Source organism: Gymnodraco acuticeps, unplaced genomic scaffold (genome assembly GCF_902827175.1).
Source record: "Gymnodraco acuticeps unplaced genomic scaffold, fGymAcu1.1, whole genome shotgun sequence".
NCBI lineage: Eukaryota > Metazoa > Chordata > Actinopteri > Perciformes > Bathydraconidae > Gymnodraco > Gymnodraco acuticeps.
Window position 1 is genome coordinate 499,768 of NW_022990199.1, and position 21,148 is coordinate 520,915.

The 21,148-nt window shown below is 41.1% G+C and overlaps 1 protein-coding gene across 3 annotated transcripts in view; it reads left to right on the forward strand.

Moving 5' to 3' along the window:
* Positions 1-21,148, forward strand: part of plekhg5b (pleckstrin homology domain containing, family G (with RhoGef domain) member 5b) — an 85,511-nt gene that overhangs the window by 17,603 nt on the left and 46,760 nt on the right. For 2 of the 3 annotated variants that reach the window (XM_034218203.1, XM_034218205.1), the window contains exon 2: positions 2,367-2,443. In XM_034218203.1, coding sequence (XP_034074094.1) covers positions 2,367-2,443 — 77 coding nt within the window. Of the gene's footprint in view, positions 1-2,366; positions 2,444-15,958; positions 16,192-21,148 lie in introns of those variants that run through there. The other variant, XM_034218207.1, reaches the window with a different exon arrangement.

Below are 21,148 nucleotides of genomic sequence, written 5' to 3' on the forward strand. Positions count from 1 at the left end.
CTTATTCTGTGAAAATGAATGGATCATCAGAAGGGCTATCAGGAGAAGAACCTGTTGGTTTAGGCGAGGGATCATGTCTGGGTATGTAAGAGATACGATATGACGAGGATTACAAAGTCAATATAGTGGATTCAAAGGTTTTTTTATAATAAGCACAAACGAAACAGTGTAGTTGGATATGCAAATCTTAATCCCTTGGCCCTGTCCACAGTGCAACGTAAAATATATACTTAAGAGAAACAGGAAGTGGCATTGCAATAAAAATAGTGTGAGAAATACAATTGTTCAGGAATAAGTAAGCTATGATCGAATTTGTTAAAATCCGGTGTAAATGTGTCCTGCCTAATGACAAAAGTAGTGACATTTCACCCTCGGCTGTTAACACTCTATAGTAATGTGGTAAACAACTGCTTAACATCAGCATGTTAACATTGTCACTGAGCACGTTAGCCTGTTAGCTCAAAACAGCGCTGTACCTCTACAGTGAGTGCTGTGAGAGTCTTGTTTTTACTCTCATTGAGCAAACTCACTGCAGACGGGTTGTCCCTTCCCTCCCCAGTGGGGAATCCATGCGCTCTGTGGTATGCACCAATTACAGTGTTTTTCCCTCTTCCACACACACACACCCTTGACCTGTGTGTGTATCTGTAGCCAAGTGGATGACTCAAGGTGACTTGTTTCCGTGCACCAGCCCAGAGAAGGCCCTCGGCTGTTTTACCATTTCTGTCACGGTGACAAATTATTGTTTGAAGTTGGCCTTAAAGTCCAGCCACTAAGTGACTTCATTTTCGAGCAGCAGCAGCAGCCCGTCTCTATTACGGAGGATTTAGTAATGATATATCACCTCTGGCTTGTCCATATAGGGAGATGTGACACTACAATGAGCAGGTTATCTGAGCTGGCTGTGAAGGGTTTTCCTGTCATTCCCAGAAACGAGAAACTTTTCTCAACAAGAAGTTTTACCGCATATCCCAACCGCATATCCCAACCCCCCCCCCCCGCTCTTACTTTCTCCCTCCTGCACGTGTCTTCTCTGTTTTTCTCATTAGCCAGACAGATAAATATCTCTGCTCTGTTATGCTATCTTTATCGTGTGTGTACATGTAGACGTAAACACTGCCTTTTATCATCTCCTCAATGCAGCGTTGGCCAACTACTCAAGTAGATTTTAGGAGTTTATTTGACAATCTTGATTTGTTTTGTGGAAAGCAGCGAGCTTCCCCGCAATGAGTGCACTTTTGTCCAGAAGCCTTCCTCTCATTCGCTCTATTTCTTTCTGTCTCTTTGCTCGTTATTATTTCCCTGAAATCTGCACAACAACACACCCGCCCTCAAATAATGTTGATATCTTGATGTGATTGAGACAAATAGCTAGCTGTAATGTTTGTGCTGAAATGACACCTTGAAATACAAATGAAACAATACAACATTTTGAGAAATATGCTTCTTTCTCCCAGGGTTTTGTACGCTAAATCTTAAATAGAGCACATCAGATACTTTATGTAATAAAGACAAAGGAACATTGATAAACAAAAAAGAAAAGACTACTGTAGTGGTTTTTGAGCCTGCCATTAAAATAAATCGAGAAAATCACTACTGTATCATAACCAATGGCACTAATTCTGCACAACAACATATCTCGTCGTTCTAGTGTCTTAAAAGGAGGATACACATTATTATTAAAGAGGCCCTATTAGGCTATTATGCTAACTTTCATATGTTGTGCCTGTACTGTGAAATGTGTCCATGCTTTAAAGTTCAACAAGCTCTTTACTTTTCTCATACTGCCTGTGCTCTATTTTCACCCTCTGTCTGAAACCAGAGCCCAGTCTGCTCTGATTGGTTAGCTGGCCAGCTCTGTTGTGTTTGGTCAACCATTTAGAGATGTCCCGCCCCTTAGCCTATCACTTACAATGTGTTGGAGCGCTAGCCAATATAAGCGCCAGTGTTACATAATGATGTCATCGTGTTACAGGAAGTAAGCAAAGGAGGGGGGGGGGGGGATATGTTCTGGAGGGAACTTAGGGATTTTAGCCTTTGCAGACCATTTACATGCACACACAATTATATAACACACTGCAGGAAAGGGAAGACCCCGAAGCATACAAGGACCCCTTTTAATATCAGAATGTCCTTGAAAGAAAATGAAGAGCTTATTTGGACTGTGTGAGAGTGTTTTGAGTGTCTCATAGTCGCTCTCTCACTCCGTCCTTATATAAACACTGGCAGCGACTTCAGTCTTCGTGTCTACAATGTGTTTTTACAGCTTTACCAAGAAAGGTGTGTTAATGGACGTGGAGCTGGCTGGGGGTGCTGGTTTGGTGTTTAAGTGATAAATAAAGACTGAACTGTGTGTTCTGTTTCAGATGACAAGCCCGTCCAGGAGGAGGACTGGGTGGTGTGCCAGCACCCCGAGTGTCACGAGCGCCGGAGGGCCTCCAAGGTAAGACCTTTAAACCCTAAACCCCACCAGGTCAACTAAAAAAAGGACAGTGATGTCAGAGCAGCAGTCAGCAGGTTTATCTTCAGAGTGCCGTAATGTCTGGAAATGAAAGTGTAATCATATTCAGCTCACTTAAAGTCTCAGTAAGAGGAATAGCTTTTACATTTACTTGCAGAGAAATAGTTGAGAAGACTGCTCTCGTGACTGAATGTTATTATTAAGCTAGAGCCAGCAACATGTTAGCTTAGTTTAGCTTGGCATTGACTGTAAGCAGGTAAAAACAGCCGGTCTGCGTCCGTCCAAAGGAATCAATTATCTTAGAACAGCCCTAAAAACCCACTAATTAACATGTTATATCTTGTTTGTTTAATTCTTACAAAAGCTGAAGCTAAAGCCTTCACTATATGTGGCTTTTTCCACATTTTCCCCACTGTTTATGCTAAGCTAATCCACAGCTTGATGTAGCCTTTCATTGGACAGACAGATAAAAGTTGAACGATTTTGTCATTTAACTTGCAAACTACTAGCTTTTTTTGTGCCAAATAAACAAACTCACATAGACACAAATTATTGAACTATGACAGTTGTGATGGCTTGGTTTATGTTAGCCATTTTATGCTTTTTCTGTAGAGAGTGGACAGTATAAAACTAGGGTACATAAATAATGATGGGTAATGACATGTACTGTAGCAAGGGTCTTTGGCTGGACTGAAACGATCGTTGAACATTGTGATTAGAGACTGTTTTCCCTTGTTTCAATAAAAGTTCTTGAAACAAACAAGTGGCAACAACATCTAGTGTCCATAGGAATTATCTATAGTCGGGGGGTGAGAGAGGAAATAGTGAGATAAAGCTCTAAGGTCTGAGAGGAAGTCTGCGTGCTTGAATCGGTTAACAAAACAACGCCTTTGCCACGAACACTGCCATGTGTTTCCTGTTTCCCACCAACTGGCAATGTTGGTTCCTTGTAACCATGACCATAATCATTCCCTAATCTGAACCAAGTAGTCCTTACTGTAACCATGAGGACAAACATCCTCTTACCTTTACCAAGTAGTCATTTGAACCCAAACCATGATCTATCCTTATCCTGACCAAGTCGTTTTTGTGCTTAAAAGTGACCAAGCTTTAACCTGAAAATGCTTATTTTCTTTTTTTAAAACATGGATTTGTTATTGTTTTGGGAAGTTCTGACAAATGCTGTGGTTCTACCAATAAAGACGTCAGAGGACAATTACAATCATTGTAGTGATTTACAGGACTTGATTTTGGCCATCCTCAAACCTGTAAGCCAACAGATCAGGGGCGGTTCTAGGGGGGGACCAGTGCCCCCTAACACTGACCTCTGACCCCCCTGTGGCCCCCCCTAACAATGAAACGTTTTTTTGTTTTTTTTAAATGTATATTTTCTGGTACTCGGTTTGCCAAAAACCGCAGGATTTTGTTGCTGTAATGTGAGATTGTGCAGACAGCCTTATGTAAAGTAGAGATGTAACTGTTCATTGCCTTTATTTTTATATAAATATGGTGTTCGTGCAAACATTGCACTATAACTTAAGCTGAAGCTAACAGTAATAACTATAAGGTCTACCTGAAATAAATAAGTGTACTGAAACAAATACCAATAACTGTATTGCATTGTTTTCTTATGCGCAATTACTTCATACTGTCTAGTTCTCTTTTTCGTCCTGCATTTATTGTGCCCCCCTCAGCAAATAACGGCCCCCCCCAGTCAAATTGGTCTAGAACCGCCACTGCAACAGATCAACTCAAGGTGTTTTTTATTGTCTTTTGAACGGAAACTAAAAATGAAACGGCTTTAAAATGAAGACGCACACCCTGACCTGGTCCCCATAAGTCTTCCAGGGCCCCCTAATCTCTTGACCCCTTCTCGGATTTACCCAGAAGTTATTGCATCTCTCTTGGGTTGTGTTGCAAGTTGGAGCACAGCGGTGAAGCTACTTTTTTCGTCTTTTAGGTGTTCAAATGGGCGTGAGTGTCGGGGCTCTGTGTCTGCCCACTAGACTGTGAAATGAATTATTCCTTTGAAGCCACTGGTTTCTGAAAATGGGTGTCTGGCCAGAAGAAAACTCCGACAGAGTGTCTGGTCCCTCTGACGACCTGTGGGCTGTTTTGGTTTGTCGCCTACCTGCCAGTCGAGCTGGGCATTAGTCGGGGATGATGTCCCCTCCTGTCCTCTTAGTGGAAACAATGGGAAGGGAAAATGACAGAGGGAAAGTGCATCCAGACAGCATGCGGAGAGAGGAGACTTATAGTTCTCCTCCATGGTAACTGAGAATAATAAAGTACGGAGGAGGAAGGGAAAGCCGAAGAGCTTAACCTGAATTACCCTTTCCTTACTCCGCACATTATTGAGTCTCCCAACCCAACTTTTTCATGAAAGCGTGACAAGCTCCATACTTTAAAAAAAGATTTGTTTACACACTGGAAAAAATGCGGCTCCAAAAACAAGTTAAACAATAATGAAAACAAGCCGTTTTCACTTGAAACAAGTACAAATATCTGCCAATAGATCAAGGTAAAATTAGCGTGGTAAGATTTCTTGAAATAAGACGGGATATTTAGATAAATCAGATCTTGTAATTAGCTGGGAGAACTTTATTTGAACTATATTTGACCAGAATCAGGAAATGTTGTTACAATATAAGCCGCAAACGCTCAAAAGTTTTCTAATTTCTGATAGTTGGTGATTTTCTAATAAATATGTAAAGAAATGTGTTTCATCTGAGATACAAATCAAAATAAGATTTTTTGACTTAACAAGATGATGCATTGCCTAAAAACAAGACCCAATATCTCACTGCCGTGTTACTTCTGAAGTTATTATGTCTTATATCAGGTGTAAAGACATTCTGACTAGATATTAGACAAATATACTTGGCAAGATTTCGAGTTTTTGTAGTGACAGAGTTTTTAATGAGACAGAAGCTTAGTTCACATGCTGTATTATTAAAGTACGTGTATTCTTTTGTGTTTTATACAGCCTGCTGTGGCACAGGGGGGAATCAGTGCGGGACAAAGCATGTCTGACGCCACCTCTCTCCTGGGTCAGGGGCGGAGGTATTATGTAAGGAGATTAGGGAAAGACAGACAGAAAAGGAGGGGGATAGGTTAACAGACACAGGGTGGGATAAAAGTATTTTTGAACTATTAGCAAAATAACACTTTCAACTAAGGTAATTTAACCTGAGTTCATTGTATTTTTGTTTATGTAAGTCAGAGGGCAACAAAACCAGCTCTAAAGTTGGTATCAGCTAATATTTGTCTATTTAAACCATATATACAGTCTATGATTTAAACACCCAAAAGATGAAGATTAAGAAAAGATCATTCATTTCAATTTTTGTTTATGGCACCTTATCAGAATCAGATGTACCTTTTATTAGTCGCACAGAGGGGAAATGTAAGTTGTCACAGCAGAAAAAGAGCCAAAGGCAACTTAATATTACATGGCGCATTTCCACTACAGCGCGGTTTAAGCGTGCCCGTTTTTGGTTGCGTTTCCATGTGGCGTAGTACCGGCTAGCGGGTACTATTTCACAGTTTTTCTGGCCCCATACATTCGAGGTTCTTAGCGGGCCAACAACCAGGCTGAGTCGGGCTGAGTATGCTAAACTAGAGAGAGAATCGCTGGCAAGGGGGCTACAACTACAACAAAATGAACATATTTGACCGTGATTTAATTGTAATACACGTTTCAAAATGATGCCGAAGAACAACATACTGATACCGGTTAGTAAAAACCATGAATTAATGCTTTGACAAGTCTGCAGACAGACGGCAGGCGAAAAACCCTTTTTAAAATGCGTGTTTTCTGAATGGAGATCGGCTAAGCTAACGCAGTATATGCTCCGACCGTCCACACTCACAACAACGGCCTATACAGACATAAATAAACCAGCGACTGTATTCTCCATGACACAGACAGTCTGTGGTTTGTACATGTTTAACTTTTGTCTAGTTTCTGAACAGATATGAGGAGCTGTGAGCTTGAGTGCTAACAGCTAACGGCTGATGTTGGTTTTGTGGGGTTCGCATTGAAGATGACGTCATGGCTCCGTCTACACTGCGTTACTATAGTTACTGCCCCAGCTACTAAACTGTAATGGAAACGCAGCATAAAGTGAGCCAGTCCTATCAAGGCCTAGCCATACCGTACTAAGCCGAGCAAGGCCTTGCAATGGAAATGCGCCAATACATGCATAAAAAAGCATTAAAGTAAAAAAAAAAAGTTATAATATAATAAAAAATACACTTTGGTCCAGTATTCCCTGTTGTTGTCACTGGCCTTTACGCAGCTGAGTGCTCCACTGTGTTCACCAGCTGGTATATATTTATGCGGGTTGATGCTGAGCAGGTAGCGTGGAGCCGGTTTCTCTGACCTGCCTCAACGGAAAAAAACTGATAACAGTAAATCCAAACATGAAAAGAGACCTCAACACTCAACACTGAGGTGAAAACAAAAAGCTGAACTTAGGAAACAAAATCTGATGAATTCAGACAGTCATACCTTGGTCATGATTTATTTGGCTGGAGGAAATCATGAAAGTCGTGGAAAATATTCTGTGTTTAGATGAATCAGTCGGCTGTCAGAGCTCCAATTATTGCATCATTATTTCAATTTTCAACACTTACTCGTTATAGCATGACCCCACATTGATCATTTCTCCCCTAGTGAAGGTGGAATATCCCATAATGTCACAATTCAAAATGTTCTGGTGATTTTTAGTACTGCGAGGTGTGAAGTAAGAGCAGTTGGAAGGTGAGTCATGTTAGTTTCCACACAATAAAATCTAATTTATTGTGCGGTGTGTTTCTGACACCATATTTTTCTAATATCTCAATCTCATGGCTGCTGTTGCTCAACAGTTATACAAGCATTGCCTGTAACACGCCTGAAACAGCAGGGGGCGATGTCATGACATTGATTTGATGTTCCTGTTTCTCTTCCCTGCAGAGCTCACTCTCTTTGCATTTGCTGCACAAGTAGTGAGGCACATTGGAAAAACTGGAACATAAATATAACGTTTGCCTACGCCACCCACTTAATTTGATTGAAAAGGCATTTTTACTCAGAAAAAGAAAATCCTCGAGAAAATATTTCTCTTCAAGAGTTTATATCGTTATAAAATACTACGAATAGTCTCTTTGATATGCTTGCGGCTTGGCAGCAGACAATGACAGAAAGACAGCGTAAGGATCTCAGACTTCTTTGTATTTAAACCGTTTTATTCCCAGCTTCTGGCTGGGCTGCGTCTCTTTGACTCAAAGCATGACTGGCTTAAACTCCCTGAGTTCACCTGCACCATAAGTCACTGAATCACACCAGGTGTCATATCTGTGCTGGAGCTCAATGCCGTCACCACATCACACGAACGCTCTCCAAAGGTTACTGAAAGGCCTTTGGATGGCCCAACACATGTGTTTCCAACAGGGCTTACTGGATGCTTTTGCTGTGGGTTTTTATAAGTCACTAGGATTTCAACCTGCAGGTGTCCAACTGGAAAATGACGTTCAATCAATCAGGACTTGGCCGAGCTGCTGGCATTCATTTCAGATTACGCTGGTTAGCGCTCAGTGCTAGTCTGAGCTTGCTCCCTGGATCTAGACTCCAGAGAAGGGCTTATTATCCCTGATCGCTTCACCCCCCTCTCTCTTCTCTCCCTCTTTGCTTCACCCTCCCTCCCTCGGCTTTGAAAAGACAGGACCAGACAAGACAAACAGAAAGGAGTGGGTCGCTTTGACAACGCGCCCCTCCCTGCCCAAACAGCTGGAGGTGCAGCGATGATGTGAAGAGAGTTGTGGTTTGGCAGAAAGAAAAAAGGATGAGAAGTTTCAGTCTGCTGACTTCAACTTTCAGTACCCCCCCCCCCCACACTTTCTCTCTGCTTTCTACACATTTTCAATCAAAAAAACTGGAATAGAAATGGCAGCAGTTTTAAGATATAAAAAAATCACTGCATGGGAAAAATGTTTTTATGCATTTACGAGGTGGAAAAGTTGAATGAAGCATAGGACTTATTGTCAATTGACACTTAAGCTTTTGCTCTATTAAAAGACACAGACAAAAACACTAAACCTTTGACTGATCTTTGGGACTGTTTCCATCCATCCCTTTTCCACTGCTTATCTGGAGATTGGTCGCGGAGGGAAGCAGTTCAAACATAGGGCCCCAAACATCGCTTTCCCTGGCCACATCAACCACCTCTAATTGGCTACCAAGGCACTCCCAGGCTAGCTTGGAAATTAAATCCCTCCACCTGGTCCTGGGTTTGCCCTCAGTCTCCTCACAGCTTGACGTGACTGGAACATCTCTACAGGGAGTCGGCCAGGTGGCATCCTTACCAGGTGCACGGACCATCTCAACTGGCACCTTTCTCACCTTATCCCAAAGGGAGATGCCAGCCGACCTCCAGAGAAAACCAATTTTGGCCGCTTGTATTCCCAATCTGGTTCTTACAGTCATGACCCAATGCTTCACGACCAATGGTGAGGGTAGGAACAAAGATGGACTGGTGGACTGAGAGCTTTGCATTAAGGCTTAGCTCTCTCTTCATTACAATGGTGCAGTAGTGCTGTCCCGAATACCATTTTACAGGCTCCGGATATTCGGTAGTAATCAGCAGCGAATATTCGTTTTTTTTTTTTATTCAAAAACATTTTCCAAAAGGTTTCATAACACGCTCCGAATCCGAGCCACCTGACAACACGCTGTTAAGCAGAAGCGCAGAAAGCACATACTATTACGATTTATACTTATTTCCAAGCAAAGTAAGTGCACGATTTTATCATGTGTAACGTTACTGTTTAAACGGCGGATAAAGCAGCTTCATCATGGCAACTTGACAACAGCTAAGCTAAGCTAGGCTACTACTTACCCACCCAGGTGACTTTTCAGAGTTGTTGTGCCACCGTGGTAGGCCAGTTTCTTGTCGCATATTTGGCACACTGCCTTCTTCTTATCGTCGTCCAATTTTAAAATGGTCCCACACAGCTGAAGTCTTCGGCATTTTGTGTTCAGGTGTGTGAAGCGAGGTGAAGCGTGACGTTCGTGATTGTGAGTGAACGCGATGTCAGGAGCACAGGCTGAGATTGTATATATTTCCGCATTTTAACAGTGCAATTCAAAAGTATAAATATAGTATAAGAATATGGCAATTCGCCTTTATTGATAGCATACATTTAGGAACAAAATTATTTAAAGAAAATGAATATCCGAATAATGAAATTGAAACCCGAATAGTTGGCCAACGAACGAATATTCGAATATTCGAGTAGAGCCCTACAATGGTGCAAGAAAGCCACTGCAGTACCGCTGTAAACATCCTCAAAATAACACATGAAACACACATCAATTCTCTTTTTCAGTCCTTCTTTTCTCTGCTGTCGATATTCAATCTGTGGTCTTTGAATAACGTCATCTCGTCGTGTCTGAAAATCTGTTTCGCTTTGATGGACCTGTAGACCGAGAGCTTTGCATTACATTACATTACATTGCATTTAGCTGACGCTTTTATCCAAAGCGACTTACAATAAGTGCGTTCGACCAACAAAATACAACTTGAAGAAAACAGAATCATATAAGTACATCAGGCTTCATTTGCATCATGGCTCAGATCCCTTTTCGTCACAACGGTGCAATAAAGCAACTGCAGTACGCTGTAAGCATCCTTAAAATAACACATGAAACACACAAAAGTTGTCTTTTTCAGTCATTCTTTTTTTGCTGTCGATATTCATGCAGTCTTTCAATTACGTCGTCTCTGAAAATCTGTTAAAGTTTGCGCTGCACTTTGATGAAAACCTGGCTTGTGTGTCTCATGCTGTCACATGCTCCCGACTCTCCACCATTGTGTTTCTGTTGGCTTCCTTCTCTCCCTTTTTCTTCACCTCTATTGTCTCATTCAGGCTCTGATTATGAGTAATCCTTTGGTTAAGCTTACAAGGAAGTAATATATTAGTCATACAAGCACGCATGAGATGGAAGTGATAAACCTCCCACAGAATCACCTTATTACTAGCGGTTGAATCATTTAACCTTTAGCTCTGCACTTGATTACCAGCTGTGGAATGAAATGTTCTTTTTTTGTATTTCTTCTCCTACAAATGCAGACACCAACTTTTCTCACTTGACCTTGCTTTCCTTTCACACTGACCTGCTTGGCTGAAACTCTCACCTAACTGACACTGACAGGGAGCTGCTAAGGCTGCTAAGTAAATACTCACATTGGGCTCAATGCCCACTTTCTGGATGTGTCAAGGAGCTGAAGGGTGCAAGGTATTAGGTGGTATTTCCTGGAAGAGATGGATTCAAGTGTGGGTGTCTTGCAGTTACACTCACACCCTCCCACTCATCTGATTGTAGTCCATCCTTCAGCCTGCAGGGATTCATGTCTCCTGCAAGGTGAGAGCAGTCAGTCACTCAGCATGGTATTGACCGTTTAAAACCGCTCCATGCTTCCTCTTAGTTGCCTCATCCTTCCTGGGGTGCTTTTGAAGAGCATGTTATGCATTTTCCTTCCTATATTTTTGTTTTTCTTTTACTCTTGGTGCAAAAGCTGTAGCAGAATATTCAGCAAAGGACAACATGTCCTTGATTGCTAAGCACTTGCATGTCTCACAGCTTGTGTTGTACTTTAGTAACTGCAGACTACAGAGTCTTGAAATTGGTTTTCTGGGGGAAAATGAAGCCTAACAGGAAGTGACCTAAGCTATAACTATAAAGTCCTTGGAAAGTTTACTTTATGAAGTAATGCAAGCCTACTAATGGAAACGGTGGTCTGCAATGCTCTGATTACTCTGGAGTCAATTGACTTCAGGGGCTCTGAGGAAACGTTACGTAATTACTGTTCAGCATGATGCCTGCTGTTGAGATACTGGTGTTAATTTGTTTATTAAGGGGGGGGGGGGGCGTGCACGCTCATAGCAATCCCTTCTCACATGCAGACACGTGTTCACACACAGAAGAGACACAGATTTTCTGCTGCAAGACTCGCTAGAAATTTGAATTCTGTCGTTATTAAAATGTCCTTAAGCAGGGTTATTCTGTAGAGGAAGAAGCTGTACAATCTAAGTATGGATGCATTACAGTCTTGAGTTATAAAAGTCACTCAAGTACTGTGTGTCAAATGTATCCTTATGCTGAGATTTGTTTATGTACCAGTCAGTCTGTCAATATTATTATTGGCTGCCTGCCACTTTTGGTAAAAGTCACTCCTGCAGTTTGGTTGGTTAGACTTGAAGTGCATGTCAGTATTAGTTATTTGTTTAGCTGCACTAAAATAGTCTTCAATTCATTTCTTATCATTTCAACATCTTTACATATTGGCAGATTTTTGCTAGGTTAATAAACTAGACACATATATAATATATATATAAATATACACAAGTGTAATTATAATGGTTATCCCATTACGTAAAGTACACAACTCCCTTGATTTGATTATCAGCTTAATGATGGCTTAGTGGATGATGCACTTTGGCCCAGCAGTTCTTGAAGCTAAATGCTAATGCTAACATTCTGATGTATGTATGTAATGTATTAGACACATTTTTTAACCTAATTATGGCTCTAAATTAAACATTTACTGAATCAACAAAGGTATCACAGATCATCCTTTGAATGACATAGATATCTGTACCAAATATTATTGGGATCCATTCAATATTTGTTGAGACACAATGGTCAACCTCATGGTGCTAGACAGGAAAAACAGGTTCACAAAAGTCAGTAAGATTCATCACCTGGTGGCCGTGAATGCTTTTACAGAAGGTGTGTGTCAATCAATCCAAGAGTTAATGAGATATTTCAGTGTGGACCAACGTGAAGCACAGCCAGACCAACTGATCTCCAAACACCCATAGAGCCATGCCTAAAAAAGGATTTGGTTGCAGACGCCAGATTGAGTCCACGAGTTGTAGCTCAGTTGGCTAGGGGGTTGTACAATGTACCAGACTTTATTGGACCTGTAAAATATTGAATCAAATGAATTCAAATTACAAACTTTTTCTGTGCAACCAGATAAGGTGATCCTAGGCAGCTGCTTCTGAGTGTTTCATTTGCTGGAAGAAAGATCAGACTGACTGGCCCTCTCTTGCACTTTAACACCTTGTTCCTGATTGACCATTTATCACCGTGCTGTAAAGGTCCAGTTTTTTTTATAATGGATTAGTTTGAGATCATTGTTAGAGTTTGTTTATGTCACACTTTAATGCAGTAATCAGCTTTGTGAAAGCAACCAGTGTGAGACAAAAGGAAGGTTGATGTTAGGGCTGCTCAATTAATCGTATTTTAATCGCAATTACGATTCTGGCTTGCAACGATTACGAAAACAATGTAATCGAAATAAAACTTTTTTTTTTTTTTTTTTCAGTTGAATTATACCGGTTAAAAACATACTGTTCACATTTTCTTCTCCAATAAATGTATGTTTTAAAGTAAATGGATAATCGTTTTTAATAATCTTGATATCAATTATTGACCCAAATAATCGAGATTATGATTTTTGCCATAATCGAGCAGCCCGAGTTGACGTCTTCATGGAAAGATTGGATGTCTTGCGTAATGATATGTTTTTCTGTCGAGTGCCAGCTGGCCTCGCACTTCACACGTCAGTCGATAATAACTTTTTTTAATAAGTGTATGTAATACTACACTCCCTCTTGTACCAATCAAGGAGGCTGTACTTTTCCATGCTTATGGGACGTGATAGTCCATAAGAAAAAAGGGACTCTGAAATAGTGATTCATTTTATATCAGGCACACCAAAATGTCAGATTCCAGGGAAAATTCAAAACACAACATTGAGTATGTCGTTACAGGTTTATTTTTCTCTTTTATCTGGAGCATCACACACTTGTTGATTCTGGTGAAATCCGTTTGCATCACATCTTAAAGCGAGACTGCGTACATTTAACAAAATTACACAAATCCTGCCGTTAGAAATGTTGAACTAATTGGCAACAAAACAGTGTTATATTCAAAGCGTTTTAAAAGCAATGCATGAAGTGTTTGTATGTTCGGTATATGTTTATAAACCAAGTAATGAACACCTGGTTAAAGATCAAAAATAATGTTGCTTCACCACTGAAGTGTTGAAAGAAAGATCATATCTATTCATCAGTCCTTAGTGGAAAGAAAACCAGTTTGATCCAGCATCCAGCAATAACAAACAAGCTGGAGGACACTGAATGATGTGCTGTCCAGTGTCCATACATACAATGTGTGGTCAGGGAAGTACAAAAGCTGTGATGGGTGTTGTACCAGAGACGCCAGTTCATGCCCCAGGAGCATCCCAGTCAGGAAGCAGCGTCGCGGCAGACAGGGGAATAACAGGAAGAGGGTACCTGACTGAGGCTCCGATGGAAACGTCCCTGTATGGACCGACCAATATAGCCGGGGTTCAAAGACTTAAGAGAAGTCCCCCAGTGAGGAGATGGATTTGAGAAAACAACCCCGCTAAATCCCTCGCATGCGAAGCAAACCCCACTAATTGTTGGTTTGCTCCGTGTGTTTTGAGAGCGTAAACAACCCCCTGCTTAATGAAATGCTGTGAGAACAGCAGCCTGCACTGCTTAGTGAGAGAGGCGATAATTAGCTTTGAAAAATCTCCAAATCACAACGTGTTATTATGGCTGTGGAAGCATGCTCTCTAAATCACCCCTAACTGGAGCTAGCCACGAAACCGTGGAACTTCCAGCGGCATCGTTACAGGTGACATATCTGGATTCAATCCTTTCTCTTTTTCTACTCTTCTTTTCTCACACCACCTTGCTCACATTTCCCTTTGTTTTTCCCACTTATTTAAATGAATGAATTTGGATTATGGTTATCTAAGGGTTAATGCCAAGGTCGGGCATCAAGGGAAGGCCACTCGTGTTCAAGCCCCCAACAATGGCAGTGGCAGTGGGGTCTAATCCTCGAGGATAATTGCATTGCTGCTGTCCACTCCTTTAACTATAGCCTCCCCCTAATTAATGCTGACAGTGGGGGGTGGCAGGGAACACATGGATTCAACAGGTTGCCTTGTTTTGAAGACAAAAATAGGTGGGCTTTGGGCATTACTTACTTCACCCCCCCTCTCTTCTCTTACTACAAATCCCCAGCCTCGGGGGGCTCGAATTGTTTTTGTTAGCTAGCTAATTGCGGGGGATTTAAACACGGTTCATCTCGGATTGACCTGAATGACAAAAGAACAGAGAGTATTGGGCTGAGTGATTGCGGTCAGCGCAGCAGAATGTAACATCAGGCCATAACTCAAACTCACTCTTACACACACACACACACACACACACACACACACACACACACACACACACACACACACACACACACACACACACACACACACACACACACACACACCATACCACATAAGGGGAAACTGATGATTATTTTCATTTTTGATTTATATGGCGATTATAGTAAAACGGGAAATTCTCACATATTAGAATCAAAGAATGTTTTTGTTTAAGGGGGAATTTTAGATGTTTTTCACAAACAACATTGGTGGACAAAAAGATCATATAAAAATATATCCTTTCCGTTCCCAAGCCTTAAAAACACTGAATACTACTTTTCCCACAATTCAACGTGATCTCTCTTCATTAGAAGTTTAGAACCCCCTGTGTGCTAAACAGAAATAGCTATTGTACGTCTACAACTGATTTCCTTAAATGGCATGTTTATCCAAGCAACTTTCTGAAACCTAAAAATGTAAAAATAACTATCGTTTTGAAACCCACTAAAAATCCTCATGTTTCCGAGGCTAGAACAATTATACTTACTTTTTCTTGAAGAGACATAACTTACACAATCCCCATTGTAGCTCTGAATGCTTACAGGATTATCTGAAGGTGAGGCAGCACTGTGGCGTAATCAGGGTTATTTTCTCTCAGATAGCCTCAGGAGACATTACACAACTCTGTTCATAGAATGAGGTGGACGTTAACTATTGACTTAAATATTTAGGATTTTCCCTTTTTTTTCAAAACGACTACAATTGATTACATCTTTTACCATTACACACCCCACCACTGGCATTTATTTCAGATTAGTATTCAAGGTACTAAAGGAAAAGGAAAAACCTGCTTGTTATGATTTCTTTATTTCAAAACGGACCCAGATTGAACCGATGTATGGTTGTTGGTTGTTTAAACGCATTCACTTCCCTATCTGCCTCCAGTCAGCACTTTTGAAGAGCTGAACTCCCTCTTTAACCTTCTGTCCCCTCAGGGTCAGAGTTCAAATCCAGCAGGGGAGTCTAGAACAAGTATTAATTGACACAAATGTTCTTCTGCTCACTGACTTTAATTTACATCTGCATCACCACAGAACCAGACGTCAAAAGGAATACTTTCTCAGTAGAAAAACAGCTCAGATTCGGTGGAAGTTTACATGACTCTGCCAGGAAGTGTGTGTGTTTGTGGGGGTGTGTGATTGAGCAGATAGGCGGGGTTGATGGTTTTAACCCTGTGTGCATGTGTGTGTCTTCCCAGTAGACCGCTGTAGTAAACAGCCTCTCAGCCCCATCGACACGCTCTTTCAATCCTCCACGTCTGTCAGATTAACTCGGTTATTTTAAGAACTTGAAACTCACTGACACTCACGACTTCGATCCTGGTTGGGACTTAAACTTTCACCACCTGCTGTGTACCGGAGATATTGATTGATTCTTCCACTGAAACTCAAAGGGGCTGCCTTTCGTCAGAAACTGGAGCTTTCTATGGTGGGTAATGTAAAGAACAAGCTTTTCGTATTGGATTTTAGTCTGAGAGCACTTTAATGGAAGAATATATGAAGTGCTGAGTGTGTTGCTGCATTAGCATGTGCTGTCGAGTTTTCATTCATTCTCTGTAAAAGAAAAGGTTAGCAGAACTTAAGTAGGACTTGTTTTGGTCATTGATTCATCTTCTCAAAAAAGTTACAAGTAACAACGATCGGAAAACGGTTAAGATGTGGCTTTTCTAGATCTTAGAGTGACTTCATCAATGTCTGTGTTTGTTCAGCTGACAGGACCCAAACATTGTGATTTGTTGTTATTCCAAGACAAGGAACAGCAGCAAATCCTTGCATTTGAGTCAAATGTAAGTCTGCTTTTCCTCCTTTGTCTGCATATTTCACATCTGCTTCTTATATCAACTGACCAGTTTTACCCCCTGGCACCCACCAGAGTTCCCTCCTTTTCCATATTCCTACACCAAATTTCAAGTGGTTTCCAAAGTTCTCATACATCTTGGAATACCCAGTCTTTTCCCCCTCCTGCTCACTTCCTCCTTTTTTGGTCTTGTTCACCGCCCGCCTGTCTATCTCTCCTTTTTACTCCTCCTGCCTTGAAGCTATGGAAAGGGAGGCAGGTTGCGTCACAGTCCAGCCGGCAGACAGCAGTCGGTACACTTGACTTTGTTAGAGAAGAAAGAGACCAGCTGCTGGTGAGTGGTGCCTTTTTCTCCACAAGTCGTATTGATCACCTTAAGCTGAACATTTAAGTTGAGCCTGGTGTTTAGTTCTTCAGCGCTAAGAGGATTTCGGGGTGTTTCTATCTTATTTACAGGCAGCTTGAGTGGGTTGTTGTTCTCAGTGACGACACTGTGACAGTGGCATGTGTCATTAGGGTGTCATGTCAATATTTGACTCTGCTGCGGGGGTTGGGGTCAGATGTCTTTTCAGCTGATGTACAAACAACTCCAGAAAATGTCATATTTGCTTTTAAATTTTTCTAAATATAATCTTTAAAGAGATGCCAAAACAATATCCCGTCAGTTGTTGTTGCAGTTTAAATTTGTTCCTAATTTTGGTTGAAAGAATGCAAAGTGGATATGATGGATGGGTAATATTCTTTGTGGGCAAACACTGGCTGCATGTTGAAACATACCTTTCACAGGAATGCTTAGTGTACTTCCCAAAAAGGAGTCGCATTGTTTCCTGTGAGCGTGTTTGCTCTTGAGTTTGTTGTTTTCTGTGGCAGACGCTCAAACCTGTGCTGTCAGGCGGACCTGAGCGGTGTCTGATTTCACCCTCGACATGTTTGCGTGGTAAAGACAACAGAGGTTGTATTGTTGTATCTTAAGGACAGTAAATCACTGGAGAGTTGACACATTTTTGTTCATCGCTTCTTTATAACGGGAAATGCTAAAGATTGTATTCCCTAATGGACGTCGGGGAGTAATTCACTCCTGCGGTGTTAAAAAGATAACGATATCAGTGTGTCAATAACACGAGACGGGCCCATTTCTTATAAATGTCTATAATATGAAATCTGGGAAAAACCGCCGCTCTTCCATCATGTGTCACCGTGCAGAGGAGGGTAACATTAAGACATGATATGTACTATTACACAGAATGTAATCTACCTGGATTAGATTACTAGATTACTATCAAACAAGTAAATTATTCATACACTGATTTGGAGACTGATAGGATATGTTTTTAGGAATAGGTAATTCATATATATTACAATTATTTCAATTTTGCAAAGTAAAAAAACCTGAAAGGGCAACACATGAGATCATAGCAACATAAAACAAAGGCCAATTGTTACCCAAACAGTTAACAGAAGCAAATTCATGACTTCATTTCCAGTACGTGTTCGCTCAGTCTTTCTGTGACTTTATTAGCACAATTACAGTTGTGCTCACTTTCAGATGTATCCGCAAATAGTGTTGTCACAGTTAGGCAAATATGCCTCACTTGGATTTCTCTCCATGTTTTGGAATCCCTCTAACTACAAAAATCACTTCATAAAAAGTGCAAAAAGTTAATTTAACTGTGTTCGTCTACTCTAATGAAAGCCATACATTCCTGCCTAACTGGCTTACAGTAAATAGCATTACCATTACTGCCACAGCCAAAACATCCAAACAAGGTTATATTACACGGTGTTTCTAGATAAATATGAGGGTGCTCGCCGAAAGTAAGATTTAGACAAAACCCTGATATTATTAGAACCTAATTACAAACATTTTTCACATATGCAGTGTTATCTCTACAACACAAACACAATGCTGCTGATATTATATCTGAACTCTTTCTCGGTCAGGCCTTTCATTCTTTGTCGTTTTTACCAAGCATTCATTGAGAGCCTTATTTGTTTTTCTTTTATCTGCTGGTTCCATAGCCTTACACTGAAAGACAGGAACAGCCTGAACAGCATTGTTAAACCCTGCTCTAAGATCATCGGCGTGAAACAGAGAGACTTAAACTCCTTCTGTAACCAACAGATTCTGCGGAAAGCAGAGAGCATTCTGGCCTCTCCAGGTCATGTTCTCACACATGAATTTCATCTGTTGCCATCAGGGCGAAGATATGCTCTACCTGCTCAAAGGACTAATCGCTTTTCAAAATCATTCATCCCTTCTGCACTCAAACTTTTAAATTCTTGAAAGGCTTTCAACTTGATTATTTATTTATTTATTTATTTATTATTGTGATGCTATGAACTATTTATCGTGTAAATTGGAATGATCCACATCTGTGCTCCCGGGTGTATCTGTGTGTTTTCTTCCTGTATGTTCCTGCCTGTGTACATGACATAAGCTGCTGCTCATAACCAATTGCCCCTTGCGGGATTAATAAAGTTAATTGATCGATTTATATCTTGTAAATGTATCATCAACAATTCAAGATGCAGATTTAGATTCCCAGGGAAAGGCAATACAGCTTTTTAGAAACGCATGTATGTTTCCTTAAGTTTAGACTATAGCTTATTAATTACAGCTAATAACATATGTTAATGAAGGCGCTGTTTAAGCTAATGAAACCCTGCTTTTGATGACTGTCTTAAATGTCTACTTATTTTGAGTTGTCAATATGTCAGTCATCATTGTAAACGACATACCGGAGAGAGCTTCTCAGGCATAGCAACGGTAACCAGGGGGCGGGGCTTAAATAATCGTTCTGACTCTTTTCTTGCCCTGTTGAACCCTGTATTTTTTAAAAGCAGACATGATCTTTAAAGAATCAGTTACATGTGGTTAAACGTACAGTATTCCATATGGGAATCATTATGTACACCTGCTGTTTTTATTTTATTTTCACTTTGAGCAGCTTCGAAGGACATCATCCCGTGTTTAACAACCCTCCTCGACTAACATTTGATGTCGGTTAGTGAATGAACAGTCGCTGCCATTTAACCACTGCGGGTCCTTTTGATGAGCATACTTAACATGTGTCTAGGTAACAGCCACACACACACACACACACACACACACACACACACACACACACACACACACACACGCACACACGCACGTTTGGCTCTCTCCTGGGAGGATGAAACACAACAAGTGCCTCCGTTTGAGTAAATCCATATGTGTGCGAAGGCGGTGCGGTAAAAGAATGAAGGGGAGAGGATAATAGGGAACAGGCAGGCAGTGTTGTTGCATAATGGCTGCTGTTAAAAAGTCGGCCCTGGCTCTCCTCTCCCAACTCCTCGCCCGGCCAGAGGACAGATGGCAGCAGAAGAAAGCAGCAGCTCTCCGCCGTGCCACTCCTCAACAGATGCATCGCTTATTTATTGAAAAATAAATCAGACTCCGGGGCCAGGCCTGCCCAGAATCCCCCCTTTGATCTTCTGGATGCTGTTTTCAATCCCACCTACTGGGTCACAGCTAATGGCAACTCTGTGTAGCGTTGAGGAGAGCAGGCCCTCTGCAGAGGCCATAGGGTCGAGCGCTCTGCTCCCAAAAGGACGATAACAATTGGAGAAAAGTAGCAAAACAAGTGACATGTAGCAGAGGTCGACCCTGCTCTGTCGGCTCAAGAGGAACCTCGCTCTGCAGGCACTTTGCTCTCTTAACTTCTTATTTGACAATCACTCAGCAGATATCGGAGTGTTTAATGCAGTTAAAAAGTTATCAATTATTTGATCGAATGAAGGTGAGAGGTTGGAAAGAGGTGTTTTGAGAATACTAACATGTTGCATATTTCAATTCATTGCTGATTACATTTAGGAAAGCTGTTGGCCTTTCTTCATCTTAAAAGCTGCACTAAATATATCATTTCTAAACTTTAAATGACTTTTTCTTCCAGCAGCTGCAAAAAAACACCAAACAATTGTATGGCTTCTCCAATGTCAGGATTTGTAACTTTTACAAATATTTGTCTTAAATCGTTACAAAATGAATTTCATTGAATACTTAAATAACCAATTTAAAGATGATACATTGGGGTTTTTATGTTTGCAGTGATAATTGCTCCTTTAAAAAAAGAAATACATCATGACTTTTCCTGTTGAAAATCAGCTCCTAGATCAGGGGTGGGGAACCTCCGGCCCCCGGGTCGTATACGGCCCGCGAGACCATTTGTTATGGCCCTCGAGGTAATTTATAAACACACGCAAAAAAATTAAGAAATCTAGACCGCAAAATAGTTAAACAAGCGAGTGCCTGTTTTTCCTGGCAACGGTCATGGTCCTTGAACACAACACGAGCCTAACGTGTCATCAGTTCTGACGGAGAGCACCAGAACGCCGCTCCGGGACTTCAAAAATTGCAGTAGGCCTACCCATCAAGCCGTACACATGCTGCAGTTTTTGCGTGGCTGTGTCTTAGTTGTAAGCCCAGTGGCGATCTGTTCATCTGTCATACTGATCATACAGTCAATAACTTTGTTGTTATTAGCATCTGGTTAGCTAGCTATGCTAACGAATATAAGAAGCTTTTTCTCCAACCAGGCACATCTTTATA